The sequence below is a fragment of the Orcinus orca genome, chromosome 5 (assembly GCF_937001465.1).
Source record: "Orcinus orca chromosome 5, mOrcOrc1.1, whole genome shotgun sequence".
Classification (NCBI taxonomy): Eukaryota; Metazoa; Chordata; class Mammalia; order Artiodactyla; family Delphinidae; genus Orcinus; species Orcinus orca.
This window is the reverse complement of record NC_064563.1, coordinates 103061159-103085240: the sequence shown is the minus strand read 5'-3', so window position 1 is coordinate 103085240 and position 24082 is coordinate 103061159. Positions and strand designations below refer to the sequence as shown.

General features: G+C 42.6%; 2 protein-coding genes across 17 annotated transcripts in view; one reads left to right on the top strand and one right to left on the bottom strand.

Moving 5' to 3' along the window:
* Window positions 1-1978: 1978 nt before the first annotated feature.
* The window catches only part of ST3GAL6 (ST3 beta-galactoside alpha-2,3-sialyltransferase 6), a 110189-nt gene continuing 88085 nt past the window's right edge, over window positions 1979-24082 (top strand). For 5 of the 14 annotated variants that reach the window (XM_049710062.1, XM_049710054.1, XM_049710057.1 and 2 more), the window contains exon 1: window positions 23092-23232. Coding sequence is in view for 1 of the 14 variants with exons in the window: in XM_049710051.1 (XP_049566008.1) it covers window positions 23076-23203 (128 nt within the window). In the remaining 13 variants the exon portion in view is untranslated. Of the gene's footprint in view, window positions 2096-22572; window positions 22709-23065; window positions 23233-24082 lie in introns of those variants that run through there. The other 9 variants (XM_049710058.1, XM_049710067.1, XM_049710061.1 and 6 more) reach the window with 9 other exon arrangements.
* Window positions 6478-23645, bottom strand: LOC117202418 (translation initiation factor IF-2-like). 3 transcript variants are annotated; one of them, XR_007477499.1, is made up of 3 exons: window positions 23566-23645; window positions 6916-7029; window positions 6478-6835 (listed from the first exon to the last, which is right to left on the bottom strand). XR_007477499.1 is itself a non-coding variant. In XM_033433341.2 (3 exons), the coding sequence occupies exons 1-2, from the start codon at window positions 22827-22829 to the stop codon at window positions 6963-6965; spliced, it is 294 nt and encodes a 97-aa protein (XP_033289232.1). In that variant the 3' UTR covers window positions 6478-6835; window positions 6916-6962. The 3 variants fall into 3 exon arrangements, 1 of the variants encoding a protein (XP_033289232.1); XR_007477498.1 differs by lacking the exon at window positions 23566-23645 and adding an exon at window positions 8610-10632; XM_033433341.2 differs by lacking the exon at window positions 23566-23645 and adding an exon at window positions 22603-22829.

The window sequence follows — 24082 nt, the reverse complement described above, 5'->3', positions numbered from 1 at the left end:
TTATTTCAGTGATAGTCATAACCTACGGAGGTTATATTTTTCTTTCTTTGTCTGGAGATTTCTTGTTCTGACATGCTTGCTATTTCACACTGAAATTATTCTGTACATGTATAAAAGAATCAAACTTTAAAATGAAGGGGGCTTCCCTGGCGGTGCAGTGGTTAGGAATCCACCTACCAATGCAGGGGATACGGGTTCAATCCCTGGTCCGGGAAGATCCCACATGCCACGGAGCAACTAAGTCCCTGCGCCACAGCTGCTGAGCCTGCGCTCCAGAGCCGGTGAGCCACAGCTACTGAAGCCCACACGCCTAGAGCCCGTGCTCTGCAACAAGAGAAGCCACCGCAGTGAGAAGCCCACGCACCGCAACGAAGAGTATCCCCTGCTCACCGCAACTAGAGAGAGCCCGCGCACAGCAATGAAGACCCAATGCTGCAAAAAATAAATTTAAAAAAATATACATATAGGGAATGTTGTCTTTTCAGAACCAAACCTTAAGCACTGACTAAATGATGAAATTTTAATTTTCTTATCATTATAAATGCACGGTAGCACTCTCTCTCTATATATATCTCCCAGTCATAAAAAGTAAATAGGTTTCTTTGCTTTGAACTGAGAGATACTTTGGTTAAAAAGCATCCGTTGTGAGTAAACCTCACTTGCTTTCACAATACAAAGAACTATCTGGGCCTGCATTAGTTTAGATGGTCAGATAACTGATCACAGGTTAAATGTTGAGGGCAAGAGAATGACTGTTTATTGCAGTCGCCAGACAGAGAAGAGTGCCTGTCACGAAACAGATAAGAAAACTCTATGAACAAATGCATCTTCTCCAGCACTCAGCTATTACCAAGCCCAGCAGGAATTTGGACCTAGGCTTGGCTGACCCCAAAGCCCCTGATCCTCTTACTCTTGCCTCTCCCTGTCTCTGGAAAGCAGGATGCAGTATGTGAGTGGTCCTTCTAACGTGTTGTCCAGCTGCCATTCCTCATATCACAAAGTACAAAATCTATAACCCATTCCCCTTCTCACTCCAATATTGGTAACCCAATTTGTCACTCTACCAGAACTACAGAAGGAAGGGAGGGCTTAAAAGAAGTCATCCCCCAAAAGAAATTTCTATTATCTCAAGTATATTTGGAGCGAACTGGAGACTAGAAAGGCAGGTAGTTTCTCGTACATCTATAGATAAGAGTGACCCTGGTAAACCATTTCCTGAAAACAATTTTTTGGTGCTGATCTGAAAGTGAGTGGTTCTGTTTGGTCTCGTGTTGGTTTGTGGGTGGTTGGTTTAGGATGGGATGAACCATTTTTTCTTTTAAATTTTTATTTATTTATTTTGGTTTCTCTGGGTCTTAGTTGCGGCATGTGGGATCTCCGTTGCAGCATTTAGGATCCTTAGTTGCGGCGGTATGAGGGATCTTTTTTTTATTTGCAGCACGTGGGTTTCTTAGTCACAGCATGCGGACTCTTTGTTGTGGCAAGAATGGGGGATCTAGTTCCCTGACCAGGGATCGAACCTGGGACCCCTGAATTGGGAGCACGGAGTGTTACCCTCTGGACCACCAGGGAAGTCCGGGATGAACAATTTTATGGTTAAGGGGTTGTGGGTAAGATCACTGCCTTCACCCCTCCTCAGGCTTGTCAGACCGGCTTGTTGGAAAGGATGAGCCTGTCAGTTGCAGGCAGCAATTTTCAGGCTATATGGACTGTAGAAGGGATTTGAGTTAATCCATTATTTCCCAAACTTGACCTCCCTCTGACCAACTTCTATCTGGCTAACCGTCTAATTTCCCTGGGGGGTTTCCTTTTATAACAAAACAACTTTGTTTTGATTTAGCCTAGGACTAGGCTTAGGTTTTAGGGAGGAAACACCTTTAAACAATTTGCATTTGAAATGAGGAAGTGAAAAAAAAAAAAAAATGACGAGGCAAAGCCAGCTGTTTCCTACAAACCCTTGATAACGGTGCAGCGGTTCATTGTCCTTCTGCCCCAGTGGAAACTGGCTTCCGCCCTTGCCTTGTCTGCTGCTTTTCCAGCCTCCCTCACCTGTCCAGACAGCTGTAACCTCCCCACTTGTCATCACCCCCGCAAGGTAAGATTCTGAGATACATATGTGAGCTCTGGGACAACTCGGTCTTTACTCAGTTTTGAGCAAAGCTACACTTTTCTTACAATGGCTGTGACAGGTGACACTTTACAAATACTGCCTCCTTTAATCCTCATAGCTCCCCATGAAGAAGACTGTATTATTATCCTCATTTCATAGAAGAGGGAAGCGAGACTTAAGCCGTGTGTCCAAGTCATTTTTCTGATTCCAAGGCCTGTTCTCTGAACCAGAGGGTTTCAAAATGTCTTCCCATCAGCAGAGTGCTGGTTAGGAACAGAGATTTCCAGGCAGCCAGCTCAGAGATCCTGACTGAGTAAACGTGGAGTGAAGCCCAGCAATCTGTTCTAACGTCTCTGATGGAGGCAGGATTTAAATCTTTCCAGTGATGTTCTCCGCCTTTACATGGCCTGCTTGGTACAGCCCCTTCACACTTCTCAGTGCTGATTGATCACTCCCGCCGGGTTCTCAGAGCACTCTGCTCTCACGGCTAGTATATGTTAGCTTACTAACAGACAAGGCCACGGTGTGTTAAAATTAGCTGGTTTTAGTTCTGTCTTCCTGACTAGTTGGGAGCTACTTGATGCCGAGGATACTGTTTCTTTTTGACTTCCTCTTCCTGAATTGCTTCTTCCACTGATCTTTATATAGCTGGGTTCTCTTTATTATTGGGGCTTCAACTTAAAAGTTTCCTCCTCAGAGAACCTTTTATAATGACCTTAAGAATTAATTCAGCTCATGCAGCTCAATATTAAAATAACAAACAACCCAATCCAAAAATGGGCAGAAGACCTAAATAGACATTTCTTCAAAGAAGATATACAGATTGCCAACAAACACATGAAAGGATGCTCAACATCACTAATCATTAGAGAAATGCAAATCAAAAGTACAATGAGGTATCACCTCACACCAGTCAGAATGGCCGTCATCAAAACATCTAGAAACAATAAATGCTGGAGGGGATGTGGAGAAAAGGGAACCCTCTTGCACTGTTGGTGGGAATGTAAATTGATACAGCCACTATGGAGAACAGTATGGTGGTTCCTTAAGAAACTACAAATAGAACTACCATACGACCCAGCAATCCCACTACTGGGCATATACCCTGAGAAAACCATAATTCAAAAAGAGTCATGTACCAAAATGTTCATTGCAGCTCTATTTACAATAGCCAGTTCATGGAAGCAACCTAAGTGTCCATCAACAGATGAATGGATAAAGAAGCTGTGGCACATATATACAATGGAATATTACTCGGCCATAAAAAGAAACGAAATTGAGTTATTTGTAATGAGGTGGATGGACCTAGAGTCTGTCATACAGAGTGAAGTAAGTCAGAAAGAGAAAAACAAATACCGTATGGTAACACATATATGTGGGATCTAAAAAAAAAAAACGGTCATGAGGAACCTAGGGGCAGGACGGGAATAAAGATGCAGATGTGGAGAATGGACTTGACGACTCAGGGAGCGGGAAGGGTAAGCTGGGACAAAGTGAGAGAGCGGCATGGAAATATATACACTATCAAATGTAAAATAGATAGCTAGTGGGAAGCAGCCGCATAGCACTGAGAGATCAGCTTGGTGCTTTGTGACCACCTAGAGGGGTGGGATAGGGAGAGTGGGAGGGAGGGAGACGCAAGAGGGAAGAGATATGGGGATATATGTATATGTATACTTTGTTATATATATTTATACTTTGTTATATATATTTATACTTTGTTATAAAGCAGAAACTAACACACCATTGTAAAACTGTAAAACAGTTATACTCCAATAAAGATGTTAAAAAAAGATTATATCTCAATAAAACTAGAAAGAATAAATTAAAAAATAAAATAGTTAAAAAAAGAATTCAGAACCCCACCACTCATTCACTGTCGTATCACCCTATTTTCATATAGCGTAGAGCACAGAGATTTGCATAGTAGGTGCTCAATTAGAACTAGATTATCCAAAGCCAGATTAAGTACATGTGTAGGACACCAGGAAAAGAGGTACCCTGTTTTATTTTTAAATAGAAATCGACATATAATTATATATTTTTTTTCTTTCTTTTTTTTTTTTTTTTGCGGTACGTGGGCCTCTCACTGTCGTGGTCTCTCCCATTGCGGAGCACAGGCTCCGGACGTGCAGGCTCAGCGACCATGGCTCACAGGCCCAGCTGCTCCACGGCAAGTGGGATCTTACCGGACCGGGGCATGAACCCGTATCCCCTGCATCGGCAGGTGAACTCTCAACCACTGCGCCACCAGGGAAGCCCTATAATTATATTTTTAAACTGTAGAAGTCATGTGGAAAAAAAAAAAATTAGGATTTTCCTGGTCTCTCTTCCACTTACATTATGGCTTAAAATTACTTTTATATAGAATTACTTATTGAAAATGAGCTCCATAACATGTGGGGTCTTTGAGTCTCTAAAGGTTTTAAACTAGCACTGGTATGTGTTTAACATCTTTGTTTTCCAAAACATTTTGAAAATAAATTGGGCAGGTATTATTATTCAGTCCCATGCTGAAGAGGTGGGAAAAAAAAAAAAAAGGAAGAAAAAAAAAGGAAGAAAAAAAGGGAAGAATAAGCACACAAAAGAGGATGTAGCATCAGATCTCACAGGTTAAAGGTTCAGTCCTACAAGAGTGCCCCTTCCTCCCCACTTCAGACAGCAGTCACCAAGTCCCGGTTGTCACCTATGCTTCTGATCTATAGATTGGAGGTTCCAATGACCCCCTCCTTGGGTTTGGTTTATTTGCTAGAGCAGCTCACAGAACATTTTACTTACTAGATTGCTGGTTTATTATAAAAGGATGTAACTCAGGAACAGCCAGATGGAAGAGATACATAGGGCAAGGAATGGGGAAAGGGTACAGAGCTTCTCCAAGCACACTACTCTCCCCAAATCTTCATGTGTTCACCAACCTGGAAGCCCTCTGAACCCCATCCTGTTCGGTTTTTACAGTAGGCATAATTGATTAAATCATTGGCCAATGGTGACTGAATTAAATCTTCAGCCCCTCTCCCCTGCTGGGAGGTCTGGGGGTGAATCTGAAAGTTCCAATCCTCTAATCACAGAGTTGGTTCCCTTGGCAACCAGCCCCCATCCTTGGGTTAGGTCTAAAAGTCACCTCATTAACATAACAAAAGACGCATTTGTCACTTATCGCTTAGGAAATTTGTGCCAGAAATGGGGACTAAGACCAAATATATATTTCTTATTATAAATCACAGTATCACACCTGTCAGCGAGGCCCCAAATGCAAGGGCATCAAGAGTACAGAAAATAAGAAAATATAGCTTATATAGTTTAGTCCTGTAAACTCCAAAAAATGACTGAAACATAGCTGCAGGCTTCTGGAAATCCTCACCTTCTAACTGGAAGAGAGCCTGAGAGAAGTGGGAACACCTTGTCTTTTTCCATTGTCTTAGACTTTGTAATTAAATTTTGACTTGACATTCTTCCCTAGACTTGGGGATGACAGACCAAATCTTCTTGCTCTGTCCGGTTTTAAAAGAAAGGATTCTTGTAAATGTGTCATACTTTACCAGTATTCTTAATAAACTTTGGCAAGGGTGTGGCTCAGAATGAAACTACTCTTTTCAGATGTAAATGCAGGCATAGGTCCTGTAAAATCTTTAAAGAAAAGTGATGCGAGAAGAGAAAACATGTCTCTGTTATCTCTGAGGAGCTGTCCCTTTCCAGAACCTAACCTGGGCCAGTAAACTGTTCCAACTCATCCTGATTGAAAATAAGAATGAGCTGGAGGGGATAGAGGTGGAAATGGAGAAGTGAGAAACTTAAGGAGATTGTAAGGTTATTTAGGAATATATGGTCCAAAAAGGACATTTAGCAGAAATCAGAGGGACAGTTCTCTCTTCCAAAAGGGAAATAATCTTTTGCTCCTGTTGGCATATTTTCCTGAGTATCTCTTGGATGAATTTCTGCAATAGCAAAATAATCAGTTTATCAATATGTAGTGGGTTTAGTGCATTACTTAGAAATGTTGATAGCACAGACTCTTAGACTTGTAGAAATTTTAGGAGTTAGAAAATTAATCCTTCACCTATGCAGGAATTCTGAAAAATAGTTATATTGTTAATACAGGCAAGTTATTCCATCACTAGACACCTTGTGGTGTTAATTTAAATGGCTGGATAAGTACCTAGCCCTTTAATGATATGGTTTGATCCAAAAGATAAAATTGAAGATAAGTAGAGAAAAAAATGAACCAAGAAATGTGTCTAACAGAATCTCCCACCTGAAAATCAGGTCAGTAATCTTAATTTAAAATTAGTTCTCAAAGCCAACATTTCGATAAACCATAGAGAGACCATGCTTCTTTTCTTTTCTTTTTTTAAAATTTCTTTATTGCATTTATTTTATTTTATTTTTTGGCTGCGTTGGGTCTTTGTTGCTGCCCGCGGGCTTTCTCTAGTTGCGGCGAGCGGGGGCAACTCTTCGTTGCGGTGCGTGGGTTTCTCATTGCGGTGGCTTCTCTTTGTTTTGGAGCATGGGTCCTAGGCGCGCAGGCTTCAGTAGTTGTGCATGGGCTTAGTTGCTCCGTGGCATGTGGGATCTTCCCGGACCAGAGCTCGAACCCATGGCCCCTGCATTGGCAGGCGGATTCTTAACCACTGCGCCACCAGGGAAGCCCCCATGGTTATTTTCTGATGACAGCCTGGATTGTCAGGGTTCTAGACTGCTAGTTGTATATGCGGGATGATTTTGGGGCTGTAAGAAGGAAAAATGTGACTGACTTTAACACTGAATGTATTTTAATATATTACATATTAATATAATGAAAGACATACTTTATAACGATTCCAGGGTCAGATCATTTAGCAGCTGGTCCACCTCATCAAGGATCCAGATCCTTTCTGTCTTCTTGTTCTGCCTTCTCCAGACGCTGGCTTGATGTCTCCCAGCTGGAAGAAGGACAGAGAGAGCACTCCCTTTCCTCATTTATCTTCTGAAGAGACGAGGAAAACTTTTCCAAAGGCCCTCCTCTCTTGTCGCATTGGCGAGAATCGTGTGGCATGCTGGTTCCTAACCTCCTCAACCACAAAGGCAGTGGCTGCCATGGTTGGTTCAAACCCATCCTGATTTACACCCCTGGGACTGGGAGAAGCCCAGTCTCCCTTAAAGTTTATGGCCAGCCGAGTCCTTAAAATCTTTGGGTTTCTATTGACAAGGGTACAGGGAAAAATGAATTTAAGACAGACCATTGCATCAAGAAGGCAGTGTATTTGACAGTCAGTGGAGCACAGAGAAGGGTTTATATGATTCCACCCACCCCATTAAAGGAATCCTTATTATTCACAAGTTCTTTCAAATATTGAGATGAATGCTGTTTTTGTCATTTCACTTGGGCTTGGATATTTTTCCAGATAGAAGAAAATAAGCCTAATTTCTTTGTGTTGTGTCAATTGCCCAAGCAACAGGATTTAAATGTAGCTCTCATGTGACTCCTAACTCTTTTCCTAAAGTTCCTAAGCTAAATTCCCCCGTTCTGCTCAGCCATACCTTGTGGTTTCCAAATCTTTCACTATGTCTTCTCACTGTACATCCCTTATTTCTCCTCAATGAACTACAAGAAACTCAACTTTCAAGACCTAGCTCTGGAAAGCCTTTCCAAATTCCGCATGGTTGTCAGGCGCTCCACAGTCTGCAGTAGTCCTCTCACGCCTCCTCAATGCCAACATTTACTGAACTCTACATGCCAGTCATTATGCCAAAGGCTTTATCAAGAACCTCACTTAGGAATTCCCAGGCAGTCCAGTGTTTAGGGCTCCACGCTTCCATTGCAGACGACATGGGTTCAATCCCTGGTCAGGGAAGTAAGAGCCCGCATGCCATTGGCGTGGCCAAAAAAATAAAAAAAGAATCTCACATAATCTTCATAAGAACCCTATGGGACTGTTATAATTTTATCTCAGTTTCATAAGTAACAGAGAGATTAAGTAATTTACGAGGTCACACAGTATATAAATGGTGAGGCCAGGATTCAAAACCAGATGATTAGACTCCAGGGTCCTGGCTCATAAGCATTATATCCTACAGCCTCCTATGCTCTTATCGGCATCTCCAGAGTTCTTCTCGCCCAGTGCCTGGCACATAGTGAACACTTCACAAATGTTTGCTGACTGAATGAATGATTCATGATTTTTCTCTTCTATAGAATATCATTTATCAATTTCCTCCTGAAAATGTGATGCCCAGCATTGAAAACACTACTCCAAGTGGTTTTTGGCCAGGACAAAATAAATGGCACATGTGGGAAGCCAGATAATGTCTCCACCCCGTACCCCCCAAAATTGTCCCCAGAAACTGTGAAAATGTTACTCTAAATGGCAAGAGGAACTTTACAGACATAATTAAGGAGATTGAGAGGGGAAGATTATCCAGGTGGGCCCAATGTAACTACAGGGTCTTTATAAGAGGGAGGTAAGGAGGGTCAGAGTCAGAAAAGAACATATGTTGAGAGAAACAGGTGTCACAGAGAGACCTGAAGATGCTATGCTGCCGGCCTTGAAAATGGAAGAAGGGCCACAAGCCGTGGAATGCAAGTGGTCTTTAGACACTGGAAAAGGCAAGGAAACTGATTCCCCCCTGGAACCTCTAGAAGGAATGCAGCCTTGATGACATCTTGATTTTGGACTTCTGACCTCTAGAACTGTAAGGAAATAAATTTGTGTTGTTTTAAGCCAATAAAGTATGATTTGCTGTAACAAAGCTTAGCAGCAGGAGGAAAATAATACAGCATAGATACTTTTCTTGATGTAGTTATGTTTCTATTAATAACAGCCTAGGAGTGTAGCCCTCTTGATATTAGGCACATTGAGTTTTCAGACTGCAGGCAGATTAATCTAAAAATATAGATTCTCTCTTTTCATTTTTTTTTTAAAGACTCTTAGTTGGCATCTGTCCCCCTCATGTTGCCCAGACCTCCTGTATTGTCACCACCATCCTAGTACCTTTTGTTTGCTCTCATTGATGCTGTGTTAGAAGTTTGTTTCCCAAGAGGCCCATTCACAAGAAATAACAAATTCCCCCACATCCTTGGGACTGTGTTCTCACCACAAAATCTAACATTATGTTACTCGTTTGGATGTAGTCAGAATTTTTTTTTTAAATCTAAATTTCTAAAACGTCTGTCTATGGAAGAGGAAAAGAAGAGTTATTTCAAGTTAAACCATAAAGCATCTCAACCTCTAAGTATTTTGAATCCTGATAATCAGTGATAACAGATTTCTGACTTCAAGTTAATAGATTCTTGCATTTAGGATATAAAATATTTATTATTTTATTTTGCCTGCCTATCTAAATTTGTATTTTATTACTAACGTATGCCTTGTTATTCCTCCTATGAATCAGAGATATCATCTGTCTTGCAGTCCTTTAATAATGACTTTAACTTGAGCAGTTGGTATATTTAATTCCCTAAACCATGCTTATTATTAAAGTGTGGGCCTTGGACAGGCAGCATCAGCAACTTCTGGGAGCCTGTTAGAAATAAAAATTCTCAGGCCACACTCTAGTCCTGCAGAATGAGAGACCCTGAGGCAGGGCCAAAAATCTGAGGCAATAATTAGGGCTTGGAACTGTTAGGTGATGGGGTCAGAGTGTGAGACCTCTACAGACCTCTTTGGAAAAGTCATTCATATCTCAGTGACTAAGAATCCTTGGGTAAGATTCTCTTCTGGCAAATTCTAAGTACATGCATGTCTTATTTTAAGCAAAGATAACACTAGAAAAGGAAAACCTTTTGGAAAAAAATAAACAAGGAAGATTATTTTCTGCATAAAGCAAATTACAAATATCATCTTTCCAAATGCTCCCAGGAAGTTGTTTCCTCTAGTTCCCACCACGCTGTTTATGTCCAACAGTTACAATACCCTGACAAACAGTGTTTGTCTACATGTCTGCTCATCTGCAATCATCATCAAGGTGGAAAATCTGTTCATTCACCACTGTTCTCTTTGAACTTAGCCAATGCTTGACGCATAGAATCTCAGTAAGTGTTTGTAGTCTTAATGCCTATTTCCCTCATATCATTTCTCAAGGCAGGAATTCCAATGTCTAGGATTCTGTATGTCTGATGCCTGGAATGCCATTGTGCTGGGTATATAGTAGTTTCTCGATAAACATATAAATGAATAAATCAATGAAATCATGATGTATATATCCAATTCCATTCCCCCTATTAACATGATCATTTCACATTGTGATGTACTATGAAGTTTTAGTAGAAATAAGTAGGCGTGGGTTGGTGCCAAAGGAATTTCTGTTGCACTAAGATTTTGATTGCCAAAACATTTGACATTGCACAAACTACTTCTGCAGAGATGAAGAAAAGCCAGCTAGCGAAAAGATAGATGATTTCAGAAATTAACCTGAATTTTGACCAGAATTCATTTTATTATATCTGAACCAAAACACACGTTATTGAAAAAAGACTAATTGTATTAAGTACTAACAGTAAAATATTAAGAAATGCTGATAACCGTATGGTTCCTAGAGCAATAGGAAGCAATGTTATATTAAATCTGTCACTGCGGGCTTCCCTGGTGGCGCAGTGGTTGAGAGTCCGCCTGCCGATGCAGGGGATACGGGTCGTGGCCCGGTCCGGGAAGATCCCACATTGCCGCGGAGCGGCTGGGCCCGTGAGCCATGGCCGCTGAGCCTGCGCGTCCGGAGCCTGTGCTCTGCAACGGGAGAGGCCACAACAGTGAGAGGCCCATGTACCACAAAAAAACAAAACAAAACAAAACAAAACAAAAATAAATCTGTCACTGCAAGTTTGCCATACGATTTTTTTTCTAAGAATATTTCTCGTGAAGTAAGTGACATTCATGTCCAAACTTATATTCATGGTTGATTTTTATGAAAAGATCCCAGCCCTTGGTTTTCTAACTGGATATACAGAGAATCAAATCTACAGCAATTTTTTCTCCTGTTAACTGGTTTGGGGAGATAGAAGAGTAGATTATAATAGAATACTGAAGAAGAGTCTTTTCCCCCACAAAGACAAGCTGTTTTTTTGTTTTTTTGGGTATTTTTTGCTGTACACGGGCCTCTCACTGTTGTGGCCTCTCCCATTGCGGAGCACAGGCTCCGGACGTGCAGGCTCAGCGGCCATGCCTCACGGGCCCAGCCGCTCCGCGGCATGTGGGATCTTCCCAGACCGGGGCATGAAACCGTGTCCCCTGCATCGGCAGGCGGACTCTCAACCACTGCGCCACCAGGGAAGCCCTACAAGCTGATTTTAAATTTGTTTAACCACTAAGCAAATTTAAACACCGTTCTTTATTGTTGTTTTTATCTGATCCTTTGATATGCTAATATGTATTGCTTGTGGCTTGGAGGAGGGTTAGAACTCAATCTTATTTGCCTCAGATCTTGTATTCTTTTGTTTTTTTTTTTTAAATTTTATTTATTTTTGGCTGCGTTGGGTCTTCGTTGCTGCGCGGGCTTTCTCTAGTTGCGGCAAGAGGGGGCTACTCTTCCTTGCGTGCGGTGGCTTATTGTTGCTGTGGCTTCTCTTGTTGCGGAGCATGGGCTCTAGGAGCGCAGTCTTCAGTAGTTGCAGCACTCGGGCTCTAGAGCACAAGTTCAGTAGTTGTGGTGCAAGGGCTTAGTTGCTTCAGGGCATGTGGGATCTTCTCGGACCAGGGCTCGAACCCACGTCCCCTGCATTAGCAGATGGATTCTTAACCACTGCGCCACCAGGGAAGTCCTGAATCTTGTATGCTTGGAACTCAGATTAGCATCTTCCAACAACACAGTTTGGGAAAGGCTACTCAACTCCAAAAGCAAGTATTTAATTCATTGTGAAATAACATTTATAAAGGGAAGAAATAAAAAGACCCACAGAACACTGCATCAGACTCTGTTTTTACCTGTTAGGTCACTCCTGGATGGATCTTTATGTTTAAGGACAGTAAGAAGAGCATCATTTCTACTAGGGAAAAAAATAGAAATGATAATGAAATGGAAATGTTGGTGTTTAGCTTGAAAATAAAAAAAAATTAAAGACATAAATGGATCACTATTTTATCAAAATCCAGGAACTTGGGGATTAAGTTATATCTGTGCACTTTAGTTTTTTTCTGTGTATGTCAGTCATTTGAGGGATTTCAGGACAAAAGCATTAGGTCCCTCTCTCTCTGCCAAATGAATGCATGTGCCAGGGATCAGGACCCACCCAGACCTAGGTTTGAATCTGGTTTTGTTCCTGTTTTTGTCCTCTTCATACTATCTCAGTAATATTTAACTCCCAGGTTTGCTATCATTAAATGTGATCATGAATGCCAAGTCCCTCCTTAGGGCTCAAGAAATATTACTTTCTTTCTGCTTCACCTACCTCTCTCTCCTGTCTAGGGTTTGTATTCATTTGGGGCTGCCACACTCTGCCTTGTGTTATTAGGTGACTGTTAATAAGAATTTGTTTTAGGGCTTCCCCGGTGGCGCAGTGGTTAAGAATCTGCCTGCCAATGCAGGGGACACGGGTTCGAGCCCTGGTCCGGGAAGATCCCACATGCCGCAGACGAACTAAGCCCATGTGCCACAACCACCGAGCCTGCACTCTAAAGCCCGTGAGCCACAACTACTGAGCCCGTGTGCCACAACTATTGAAGCCCGCATGCCTAGAGCCCGTGCTCCACAACGAGAAGCCACAGCAGCAAGAAGCCCGCCCACCGCAACAGAGTAGCCCCTGCTCGCCGCAACTAGAGAAAGCCCGCGCCCAGTAACAAAGACCCAACTCAGCCAAAAATAAATAAATAAATTTATTTTAAAAAAAAAAAGAATTTTTTTTAAACCTCTTTACGTTTCCCCATGAATCCCTGCTATAAATATTCATCCCTCCTCTATCTCTAGAAGGTAACCATGCTTTGGTGTTCTGTTGTTCAGTGACTTTTCTGTTACAGGATAAAAAGACAAAAGTTACCAGATCCCTAAAAGATGACTGAAATATGTTTTCAAAAGCATAGACTGATGGAGGCAGAGAAGGTGGAGTCCACTATTGTTCTCTGTTTGGGTGGGGCTGGGAGTCAGGGTGTTCTAGAGAGAAAGGGAAGAGAGGCCTAAGCGGAGTTTGGAGAGATTTGCCTAATGTTGGGAAGTGAAAGAGCAAGTTGTGGGTCTCCAGGATATAATTACACAGAGAGCTGCTCTAGGTGGTGGGATGTCTGATGGGGTGGCCCTGGGTATCTAGGCTGGGGGGTGGTGGTGTTGAAATAAACACCATGTGAGAGGGTGAAATGGAGATGAAGGGCTCAACAAGATGACATTTGAAAGCTCTTTCAGGACACTGTTAATTATTAGAATATAAGCTCCAGGAGAGCAAGGATTTTTGCCTGTTTCCTCACCGGCAAACTGTATTCCTAGCACCTTCAACAGTGTCTGACATATAGCAAGCACTTAATCAATATGCATTTGATGACTGAATGTGGAGTGTTAATGACATGAAGGATAGAAGTTCAGGTAAGATGGGGGAAAAGAAGGAGAGGTCAAGGATGACAAGCATTATCAGTAATAATGAGTCAGTTAAGAGAAAAGGCTGGTTGGTGTGGAAGACTAAAACATTCAGTTTTCTATTTGTAGACTCTGCTTTTTGTAAAGTATTTTGCATACAGTGGGTGCTGATAAATACATGATGGACGGGATGTTCAGTAAGCAGTTGGGAGTACACGATTGAGAATTAAGCAAGTAGTCGGAGCTAGAAATGGAAGACTCCCCAGTCCCTCTGTGGAAGTGGTGAGTGGGTCCCAGAGAGATCTCAGATATAGAGTAAGTGTGGGGGGGGCAGGGGGGTGACAACTGCAAGGACATGCGCATTTCCTGAAGCAATGTACAAATGAACTTATGAATCATCTTGGAGTTAAGTACAATTTAGGGACAACTTCCAAGTATTTAGTATTGGATTTTTATTGCTTTCCAGCCTGTGGATTAGAATTTTATCTGAGAGAGTCTCAGTGGCAGGACTCTTGGTGTTAACGGACCCAGGAAGATTCAACGGTATTCAGCTTTTAAATCTATAGACAGTAAATGTTTTATCAGTTATACAAAACTTGGGGGATCCAACGTCTAGGATTTGGCTTGGTTAAAATGCATTAATTTATCTTGTAATAGGCACAGAAGCATACAATTAAATCCTGCCTACTCCCATCCCTCTCTCCAAGCAAAACCAAAATTATATGTGCTTCTTTTCAGTCCCTTAGGCAGGGATTCAGAAACCCACAGTTTTATGGAATAATACTAAAGTGATGGTGAAGATGAAATTTATCAGTATTTGCCACTTCTGAGGCACTGCAGAACGTTGCTTGGATGGTCAGTATATCACCATGTGTTAATAGACTTGTAATAATTAAGTCATGAGCAGGATTTGAAAAAACTGCTGCCAATCTGAACACACACACAAAATAAATTAAAAAGCTGACAAGAAGATACAGCAAAATGAAAACTGTAGTAAAACAGACTACTAGTTTAAATCACTGGGAAACAATCGTCAGTTTTAACCCTTCATTTACTTCTACTTCAGATGTTCATAAGTGGTTCCTGTATCTAGAGGTTTTCATTACTGATACTGGTCCTCTTTTATTCATAATGTCCTGTAGTGTAATAAACTATTCCTAGTGAGGAATAAAAATAAAGAATTGAAGTACTGGGTATGCATGCTTCCAGGAAGCCGCTGAGCATGTTTTCTTTGTGATGACCCTGATGCCATTATAGCTACTGCTTCTACTACTGTAATTACCTTAAAAATGGGATCTGCCCCCCCAAGTGAGTTCAGGTGTGAAAGAGAGCAGACTGACCTGGGAGGGATGATGGCTAGGGTTCTGATGAAAGGTTTCAGTAACTTACTTTCTGTATATCCCTGGAGAAAACATTCTGGGTTTTTGGAAACTGGAAATGACTACAATTCCATTTCAGTTGACATTTTGATACCCATGCACAAAAGGCTAATTAAGCCTTCACAAGGTTCTCATTCAATTAACCATGGTTGTGTTTTCCCAAAATGTCCCACTGTAGCATGTAATTGATTTTCTCACATTCTTCATCTCTTGAATAGAAAGGCACTATGTCATGGGTGTGAAGAGTTTAATATGGGATCAAAGTTGAGATTTGGGCCCTTGGACAAGCTGTGTAATTTCTCTGAGCCTTAATTCCTTATCTGGAAAATGGGAATAACGATATTTACCTTACGGGCTTGCTATGTGTGGTAAACAATGCAGTCTATAAAATCACCTAGCACCGGGCAGCAGTATAATATGTCACACTAGAGTTGTCAACTTTAATAATATAAGCAAAAACGAGTTTTTTGGGGAATACCCAGAGGAACTGCAATTCTGGATACGCCAACCATGGCAGACCATAGGCAAATCCAAAGAACAAGGAACGGGAACCTGCTTTTATAGCGAAGGGTGAGGGGGGGGGGGGGGTATTGTGAAGGGCTATTATAACCAAGGAGTCGATTGGAGGAAGCTGGGAGTTCAAAGTATGGAGGCTTTTCATTGGTTGGGCTGCTACAGTTTATTATTGGCTGGGCTGGCCTTGGGCAAAGAGAAGTTTTCTTCTTCCTGCTGGATAGTAAAGTAGGCAAGACCTTTACTGTTTGGAGTAATTGGAGATGCATGGCAGATCATGAAAGCTCCCACTACAGGCCTGTTCTGACTCGAATTTTAGCTGAAGTGTCTTTAATTAATCCTAGTATATCCAGCGGTTCCACCTTGCCCTTCTTTTTTCCCCTACCCTCTTGAATCCCCTATGTTTATCTTCAGCTGTGGTGGCGGAAAGCTGGGAGAGGTTCCTAGTTATGCAGGGGCCGAGGTTCCTGGGGGACTCTCTAGAACCAACTTGGTATCCCACCAGTGTCTCTCTGCTTGACAAGTCAGTCTCTTACAAATATTCTTTGGTGATGTAGAATTCCCTGCAAGTTTGAAATTAGATGAGTTCCTTTTAATTCAAAGGTTGAGAATAATAGAAACCTAAAACACTGTCACTATCAGGGTTCTGATGAAAATGGTGTATAATCCTCCCTTTACAACAGAGTTTTGTCATTAATTCTCAAAAAAAACACAGACCCCCCCACTCCCCAACAAGCAAAGTTCAGTTTGATATGTTTCCAAGCAACTGCATGTAAAAATTCCTAAAACATAAAATGCTTTGAAATTTCTACTTTTTTTTTTTTTTGGTTACAAATGGCGCTTATTGTGAAAATCAAACATTCTGAAATGAATAATTTAGAAAGGAAAGTCCTCCCATGAATGCATCCTCCAGAGATAGCTAATGTTCATGTCTGGTGTGTATCGTATCAGATACTTTCTGTTTGTGTACTAACATAAGCTGTACTATAAATATCATTCTTTCTATTTTTTGTATATCGAACAGTAACAGGATCCTACTAGGCAACTTGCTTAGCAACTTGCTGTTTAAATTTAATAATATCTTGGACATTATTCCAAGTCATTAGATATAGGACTAACTCATGGTTTTAGTGACTATACAGAAATCTACAGTATATGTGAACCCTATTACTCCAATCCCTTACCAATGGCTGTTTGAGTCATGGTGTCTCTCCATTATATGCAATATCTAAATGGCAATTCTTAAACACAACTTTGTATAACTAGGCAAACATATCTACAACAGAAGTTTCTATCAGTGGAATTTCTGCAACAAAGTATATAAATGTTTAAAATTATAATTGATTTTGCTAAAATATCCTCCAAAAAAACCTGACCAATTTGCATTCTCACAAAAAGCACAGGAAAGTACTTATATCTCTACACTAAGATTTTTTAAAGGTTTTTATATTTAAAAAAAATATTTATTTATTATTTGGTTGCATGGGGTCTTAGTTGTGGCAGGTGGGCTCCTTAGCTGCGGCACATGAACTCTTAGTTGTGTCATGTGTGTGGGATCTAGTTCCCTGACCAGGGATGGAACCAGGGCCCCTGCATTGGGAGTGCGGAGTCTTATCCATTGTGCCACCAGGGAAGTCCCCACACTGGGTTTTAATAATCATTTTTACCAATAAGTGCAAATGATACATAACTTTAAATTTGATTAGTGAAGTCAAGACTCTTCAAATTTACTAGACTGTAAGCTCCACAGGGGCAGAAATTATTGTCTGTTTCCTTCACAGCTATATACCTGCTCAGAACAGTGCCTGGCACATAGTAGGCATACATATTTGTTTAATTAAGTAATGTTTATTTTTCTCTTCAGAGTGCTGCTTGTTCATGTAGTTTGCCTATTTTTCTATTAAATTCTTGGGGTTTTTTTTGGTCCCCTAAGAGCTCTTGGTATAAGTAGTAACCATTTGCTGTGTGCTGCAAGTATTTTTTCCCAACTTGTCTTTTTATTTCTTGGTGCGTTTTGCCTTTAGAAACTACATTTTTATGAGTTCGAATGTATTAACCTTTTTCTTCAAGCTTCTTTCATGCCTAGTTTTTTTCCACTGCACAATAAAAACAAGATTCACATAGGTTTTCTTCTTGTTCTTTCAACATGGGCTTAAGGGTTTTGTTTTGTTTTCATCTGATATTTCTATTTGGTGTCTACTGATTGGAAAAATGCATTGTATAGAATAAAGAGCACACAGGTAGGGAATCGCCAAGTTAGAGAGTTCAAATTTGTACCTAAACACTGATGCATTTTTATTTTGGATTTTTTTTTTACTCTCTTTCCCCAAACACATAAAAATAACTTTGTTAGTGCCTTTTTAAAAATTACAAATATTGCTCATGTACATTATAAATACTTCAAGTTAGATAGATTTAGGGTAAGCAGCAAAAATCCCCTTTCTTTCTCTACCCCTATAATTCTAGAAGAAATCTCTGTCAACATTTTGGTGTGTAGCCTTCAGGACTTTTTCTTATGTACTCACAAGTATATACACACATACCAGTGGTCCTTTATTTTTCTGCTTGATATAAATGGATCACACCGTATGTGTTTTATGAATGTAGAACTTCTAAAGCCAATATACTGTAGCTGTCATCATATCAGTATATGTATATACATATTTATAATAGCTTTGCAATAGTTGCATTCATTACTAGGATATACTACCATAATCTAATTAGTCACTTTCTATTCGTGGGCATTATTTTCCTGTTTTTAAACATTACAGGCAATGCTGCTGTGACCATCCCCATACATATTTTTGTGTTCCTGCGTAATTAGTTCTGCAGGATGGAGTCCTAAAAAATGGAACTGCTGATTTGAAAGGTACACGCATTTACAGCAGACTGGAGTTTGCGAAATGCAGAGAAGCCTTTGTGCCACTCACAGCCCACTGTAATGACTCCACCTTGCACTCTGCTTCAGGAGTGCTATAGAAAATAGCTTTTTGCTTTTTGTTTTTTTAAGCATGAAGTTTTGAACATGAAAATATAAAACAGTTAATTATTTGAGTGTAGGTTTACGTACATTTTGCCCAGCAATTCCACTTTTAGGGATCCATCCTATAACAACACTCCCATGAAGTGAAGTAGCATAAGTTCAGCTCCATAAACCAGTTATGATGAAAGAAAGCTGTTAAAAATGTTAAGTATCATTAATGCGCTAAGTGAGTGCTCTGAGTAAAGTGACCCAGATATTTTGTCTCAATTATCAGTCATGGGACTGGAAATTAGGAGAGCATCTCCACAGACAGATGGGAAGGGTGAGACATCTCCCTTCTCTCCTGTGAGGTGGCACATCAGCTGGGACAGTGGTCCAGACTTCTAACATTTCTCAGGATTGAATAAGAGCTCTGAGCAAGCTGCTCCAAGATACAGCAGCTTTGTCCACTGCTCCCACCCCCTCGCCCCGCCCACACACAATTCGGGGAGGTGTCCTACCATCTGGCGGTCTGTGCAGGGAGCTACCCAGCAACCAGAAGGGCCAACCTCTTTTCATTGTCGGGGTAACTAGGAGTCAGAGAGAGATCTCAGTTCCTTTCCCTCCTGGTCCTCATTCCTAGATCACTTGGCTCGAGGCCAGAACTGCCTTCCAGGGAGATAAGTCAAGAAACTTTAGCATAACCACCGAATTGCCCTCTAAAAAGGAAGTAGTACTTTACAGTTACTTGAATAGCTTCCTTGCCACCTTTGCTGGAAACTCACTAATTGACTCTTTAATCTTTTTAGTTTTTGCCAATCTGATTTCTCATTACTGTCTAGTTTTTCTTACACAGTGTTATTATAAAACAGACACTAAAGTTTTTGCACATGTTTGTGGACTATTTGTCTTTCTTTTGTGAATTGCTTATGACCTGTGTCCTATTTTTAAATGGGTTGTCTTTATTGATCCATAGGAATTCTTTATATATATTCTGGATATTAACCCTTTTTAATAATACTGCAATTGTTTTCCATCAGTTGTCTTAATTACGGCTCCCACCACATAGATATTGACATGCTCATGTGCTTAGAACTTGCTGAACCCCAGTTCCACCTTCTCCCTTCCCTCCCTCTCCAGCTTGTGGAAGGAGAGTAAATGCAGTTCCTGACAACTACTGGGCCACTAAGACCTCTGAAACCTTGACAGGACTAGTAGAATAAGGAGAATAAGGAGAATAGTAGAATAAGGAGACACTATCATTTATGAAGTGGCAAATAAGCTTTCTGGTAGATGTGAATTCCTTTTTCATGAACTCACAATACTGGGGAAAACAACACAATGGTTATTTATATATGCAAACGTGTAGCTGAGCCCTTGCTCTGGAATGGAGATTTGGAGAAGATTGGGCTCTGCTTGAAAGTACTAAACTGCCATTTGCTAAAGCAATAGTTTTTCTACACTGTAGGCAGACTCACAGCTCTAAGTTAGGATTTAGACTCCTTACACACTGGCTTATTATTTTTGACATGCACATGTCCTCGATTTTTTTTTTTTTTTTTTTTTTGCCACACAACACAGTGTTTGGGATCTTAGTTCCCTGACCAAGGACTAAACCCATCCCTGAAATGGAAGTGTGCAGTCTTAACCACTGGACTGCCAAGGAAGGCCCTGCACATGTTGTTTAAATAATTGCTTGCAGGAGATAAAGACAGGGCTGGCAGGATCTTTACGTAGAGTTGGAGGAAGGATTGTATGTAAAAAGGGTTAGCTTGGTCAAGCTCAGTCCTGAGTCAGATATCGTTTAAAACTGAACACCCCAAGATTTGAGAATGTTACAAAAACTTTTTTAAAAATTATTATTCACTTATGAGGGGATATTGTGCGAAAGTGGCCTCTTTTCACTTTGTGGGTATCTCCAGTCCTGGGGTTCATCTACTATGATCTGATGTGACTTGCTGATAGCACACCCCTACAAGTAGGTCACTTCTGCATGGAGTAGACAGTCCTACATCAATCATGCCAAGAAAGCCTGCACTTGGGACGGGGCATGAGAATTTGGAAGGCAGGCTGTATACTGGGGTGAAGAAGAAATACTACTTTCTTGAACCTTACTGTAGACTGTGATTCTAGAGTGCTGAATGGTACCCCAGGGTAGTGCGGGGAACCTGGCTTTCACCTGTCCCTGGAAACCCTGGGACACATCCCATGAGACAATATCATTTTAATTCAAAGAAATTGCACCATCCATAATCAAAAAACAAACCTAGCAAACAAGGCCAGCCCTATGTGTACAATGCCTAAATATTATGATTTCAGGGATCTTTAAAAGACCCTGCATGTCCCAGTAGTCCTGGCCCTTCCCTTCCCACCTTATTAGAATAAATCTTCTACACAAGGGCTGACTTATAGTCACATTGTGAAAACATCCCTCCCCCCCAAAAAAAGTTACCAAAAACACTATCCCAGAGACGGCTACAAATTCACCCTGCTTAATTCTTTATCACCCTCCACAAGAATTCAAAATTTTTATAGTTGCAATAATGTGCCCATGCAATAATGTGTCCTGCATTAAAAAAAAAAGAGAAAGTTTTACAGGTCAAAAGCCCTTACGCCAGATAGTTACATAGTGATATGACATTCCGGAAAGAAAATTGATTTTGGTTCCGGGCACTTTCATTCGAATCACTGCTCCAAAATAGGTGGTATGACCTTGGGCACATTACTTAACCTCTTGACCCCATTTCATCATTTTTAGGATGAGATTATTCTGGTTTGCAGGATGAATGAGAGAAACAGACATGATACATGGAGGGTAGCTGACTCATGGTGGGAAAGGACTGGCAGCTAATATTCCTACTTCCTGGATTGATGTTTCTTTTGAGATGAGCGCTGTGCTGAGAATTCTCTATGTTATCATCTATTTTAATCCTCCTAACAACCCCTGAAGATAGGTTGTACTATCTCACTGTAGAGGTGGCCAAAAGGAAGTATACTGAGGTTAAGTCACTTGCTCAAGGTCACACTGCAGGCCAAAGGAGGAGGTGGAATTTGAATTAGGTTAGGGTGAACAGTGCCTTCTTGGTCACTGACTATGAAGAAGTACAAATGTCACCTAAGAACAGTGGATTGCCTCTCCCCTTAGCACATGACGTTGCAGATTAAAAAATCCTAGGAAAGCCAGAGGGGAGGAGGTATACCACTGCTTTAATTCTGAAAATCATGAACAAGAGAAGGGTAATAAACTCAGGAGAAGCTAAAAAAGCAAAGTAACCTCAAGAAAAATGGGCCCAGATGGACAAATTCCCTAAACATCTTTCACGACTCTGATGTCTCAGGAACCACCTTTAAAATGACAAAACCTGTGTGGGTTACTTCACAGGCAATTTGTAGAAAGGGAAAGGGATAGGAATTTTCTGAACCCTCTGGGTTTTTTGATAGGAGAACTGGGAAAATAACAAGTGCTGCCTCCCAGGGCTGTTGTTAAAATTAATACAAATACCAGAAGGTCCATCACAGACGGAGGACTTTGTTTCAGTGCCTGACACATTAGTCACTTTGAATTGCAACCAAGTCTGTGGCTCTTCTCCCTGGGGTCATTTGATGGCATGTGATTTATATCACAAACACTGAAATTTAAAAAGTATTCAGAGGGAAGAGATATGGGGACATATGTATATGTATAACTGATTCACTTTGTTATAAAGCAGAAACTGACACACCATTGTAAAGCAATTATACTCTAATAAAGATGTTAAAAAAAAAAGTATTCACATCTATCCAAGTATGAAGACGCTTTTCTCAAGGGAGACCTACTTTAATAAGAAAAGAAAATGCATGTCTCACCTTTGTTCTTCTCCCTAAAGTAACGTTTCCTCCAAAAGATAAAAAGCACTAACACATTTGTCCTTGAAGGGCCGAGCCCAGGAATTCCGGTCTCTCTGAACACCCTCTCCCTTCCTGCTGGCGACCAAACCGCCTGCCCCGCCTCGTGTCACAGAAGTCCCCCCACGCGCCAAGCAAAAAGTGTTTACTTCTGCCGCCTGCCAGCCCGGCGGGGAGGGCGGGGGAAGCACCCGAGGTGCCCCTCACTTTCGCCCCTGCAGCTTTCCAAACAAACCAGGGCGGGATGGGAGTGTCTTCTTGGCTGTGGAACTTGATCCTCCTACCTTGTCCTGAAGCCACCCGCCGCTTTCCCCCGGCCCCCTTCGCGGTGATTTTCCTGTCCGGGACGCCCGGAGAGGGCGCGCGGCTGGTGTCCGCCCAGCCGGAAAGGTAGGGGCTCGGCCGCGCTCCCACCTAGCCGGCCCGGGGAGCCGGGACGGGGAGCCCCACCAGCTCCCTCCGCATTGCATCTTCCTCCGCGAACTCGGGGGCGGCCGCGGCCACCACGCATCAGGCGCCAGCCGCCAAGCGGGAGGAGCTTCTCCGCGGCACCGGAGACGCTAGGCGCTTTCGCCGGAGATCCGAACCCGGGCGCGGCGGGCAGCACACGCGCCGGCGGACGCCTGGGACTCCGGGCGGCGCCGCGCCCTTCCCCGCTCCCCCGCCGGGTCCGAGGGAGACTGAATCCCTCCCGCGCCGCCCCTTGAACCGCGCCACCTTCCTCCGGTTACCGCCGGCCGCGGGCTTCGGGGGCTCGATGCTTCAGGCGCCGCGGGAGAGGCAGCAGCCGGCTGGAGCGAGCGGCGACGAGGGAGCCGAGAGCAGCGGGCCTCCGGCCCCGGAGCCCGGCACGCCTCTGCGGTCTTCGCGCCGGGGCCTCGGCGGGTAACTCTACCCCGCCCGCTTCGCTGCGGGTTTGTATCGCCGGGGGAGGGAGGTTGGCGGAGCGGAGAGATCCGCGGGCTTTGCAGCCCCTAAGGCTGAGGATCAGGGGCCGGGGGCGCGCCTCCACGCACCAACCCCCCCGCCCCCCAGGAGCCTGCGTGCGCTGGTCCCGTACCCCCGGGTTTAGGGAGTCGGGGGCGCTCGGCCCCAGGTGCTCTCCCGGGAGGGGCGGGAGGGGCGCTGGAAGCTTGCGCGCAGGAAAGGCCGACGGGGGTGATGGGCGCTTTGCTCACTATTGTTTGCCTGTAAAAGGGTCTGTACGCGAGCAGGGGCGAGAGGTCTGGAAGGTTCTCGCGTTTTACCTTAGAAAATTTTGCTAGAAACCCTTCTTCCCGTTACGGTGGAACTAGACCTAGCAAACCCAGCTCCGAGGCAATTTGGAGGAAAGGGCGGCGGTGAGAAAATTTCCGTGACTTGGGCTGCCGTTAGTTTAGGGGGTAGGGGAGAAGACGCTTGTGGTTTTGAGGCGGATTGTTTCCCAGCTCCCTGGCGATCTCAGCCCCTGTGTGCTGTTCTTTTGGCTTGAAAGAAAATCTATCAAAAGCTATTTTCAGAAACTAAAAACAAACCCAAAACAGTTTTTTGGGGGAGGGTCTTCAGTAGAAGGGCGGGGAGAGAGGTTGGGGACGGGGTTGGGCGTTGCTGTTCAAACATGATGGTTCAGAAACGGTTCTTGGGAGTGGTGATGAAAAAGACATCTTGCATGCCAGCATATCAGAAACTACGTAAACTGCAGATTCTAAACTCAGCAAAGCCGCATGTGCTTAAGAGGAGCGCCGCCGGGGGTAGATAGTTAAGAAAATTGCCGATCGGCCAGAA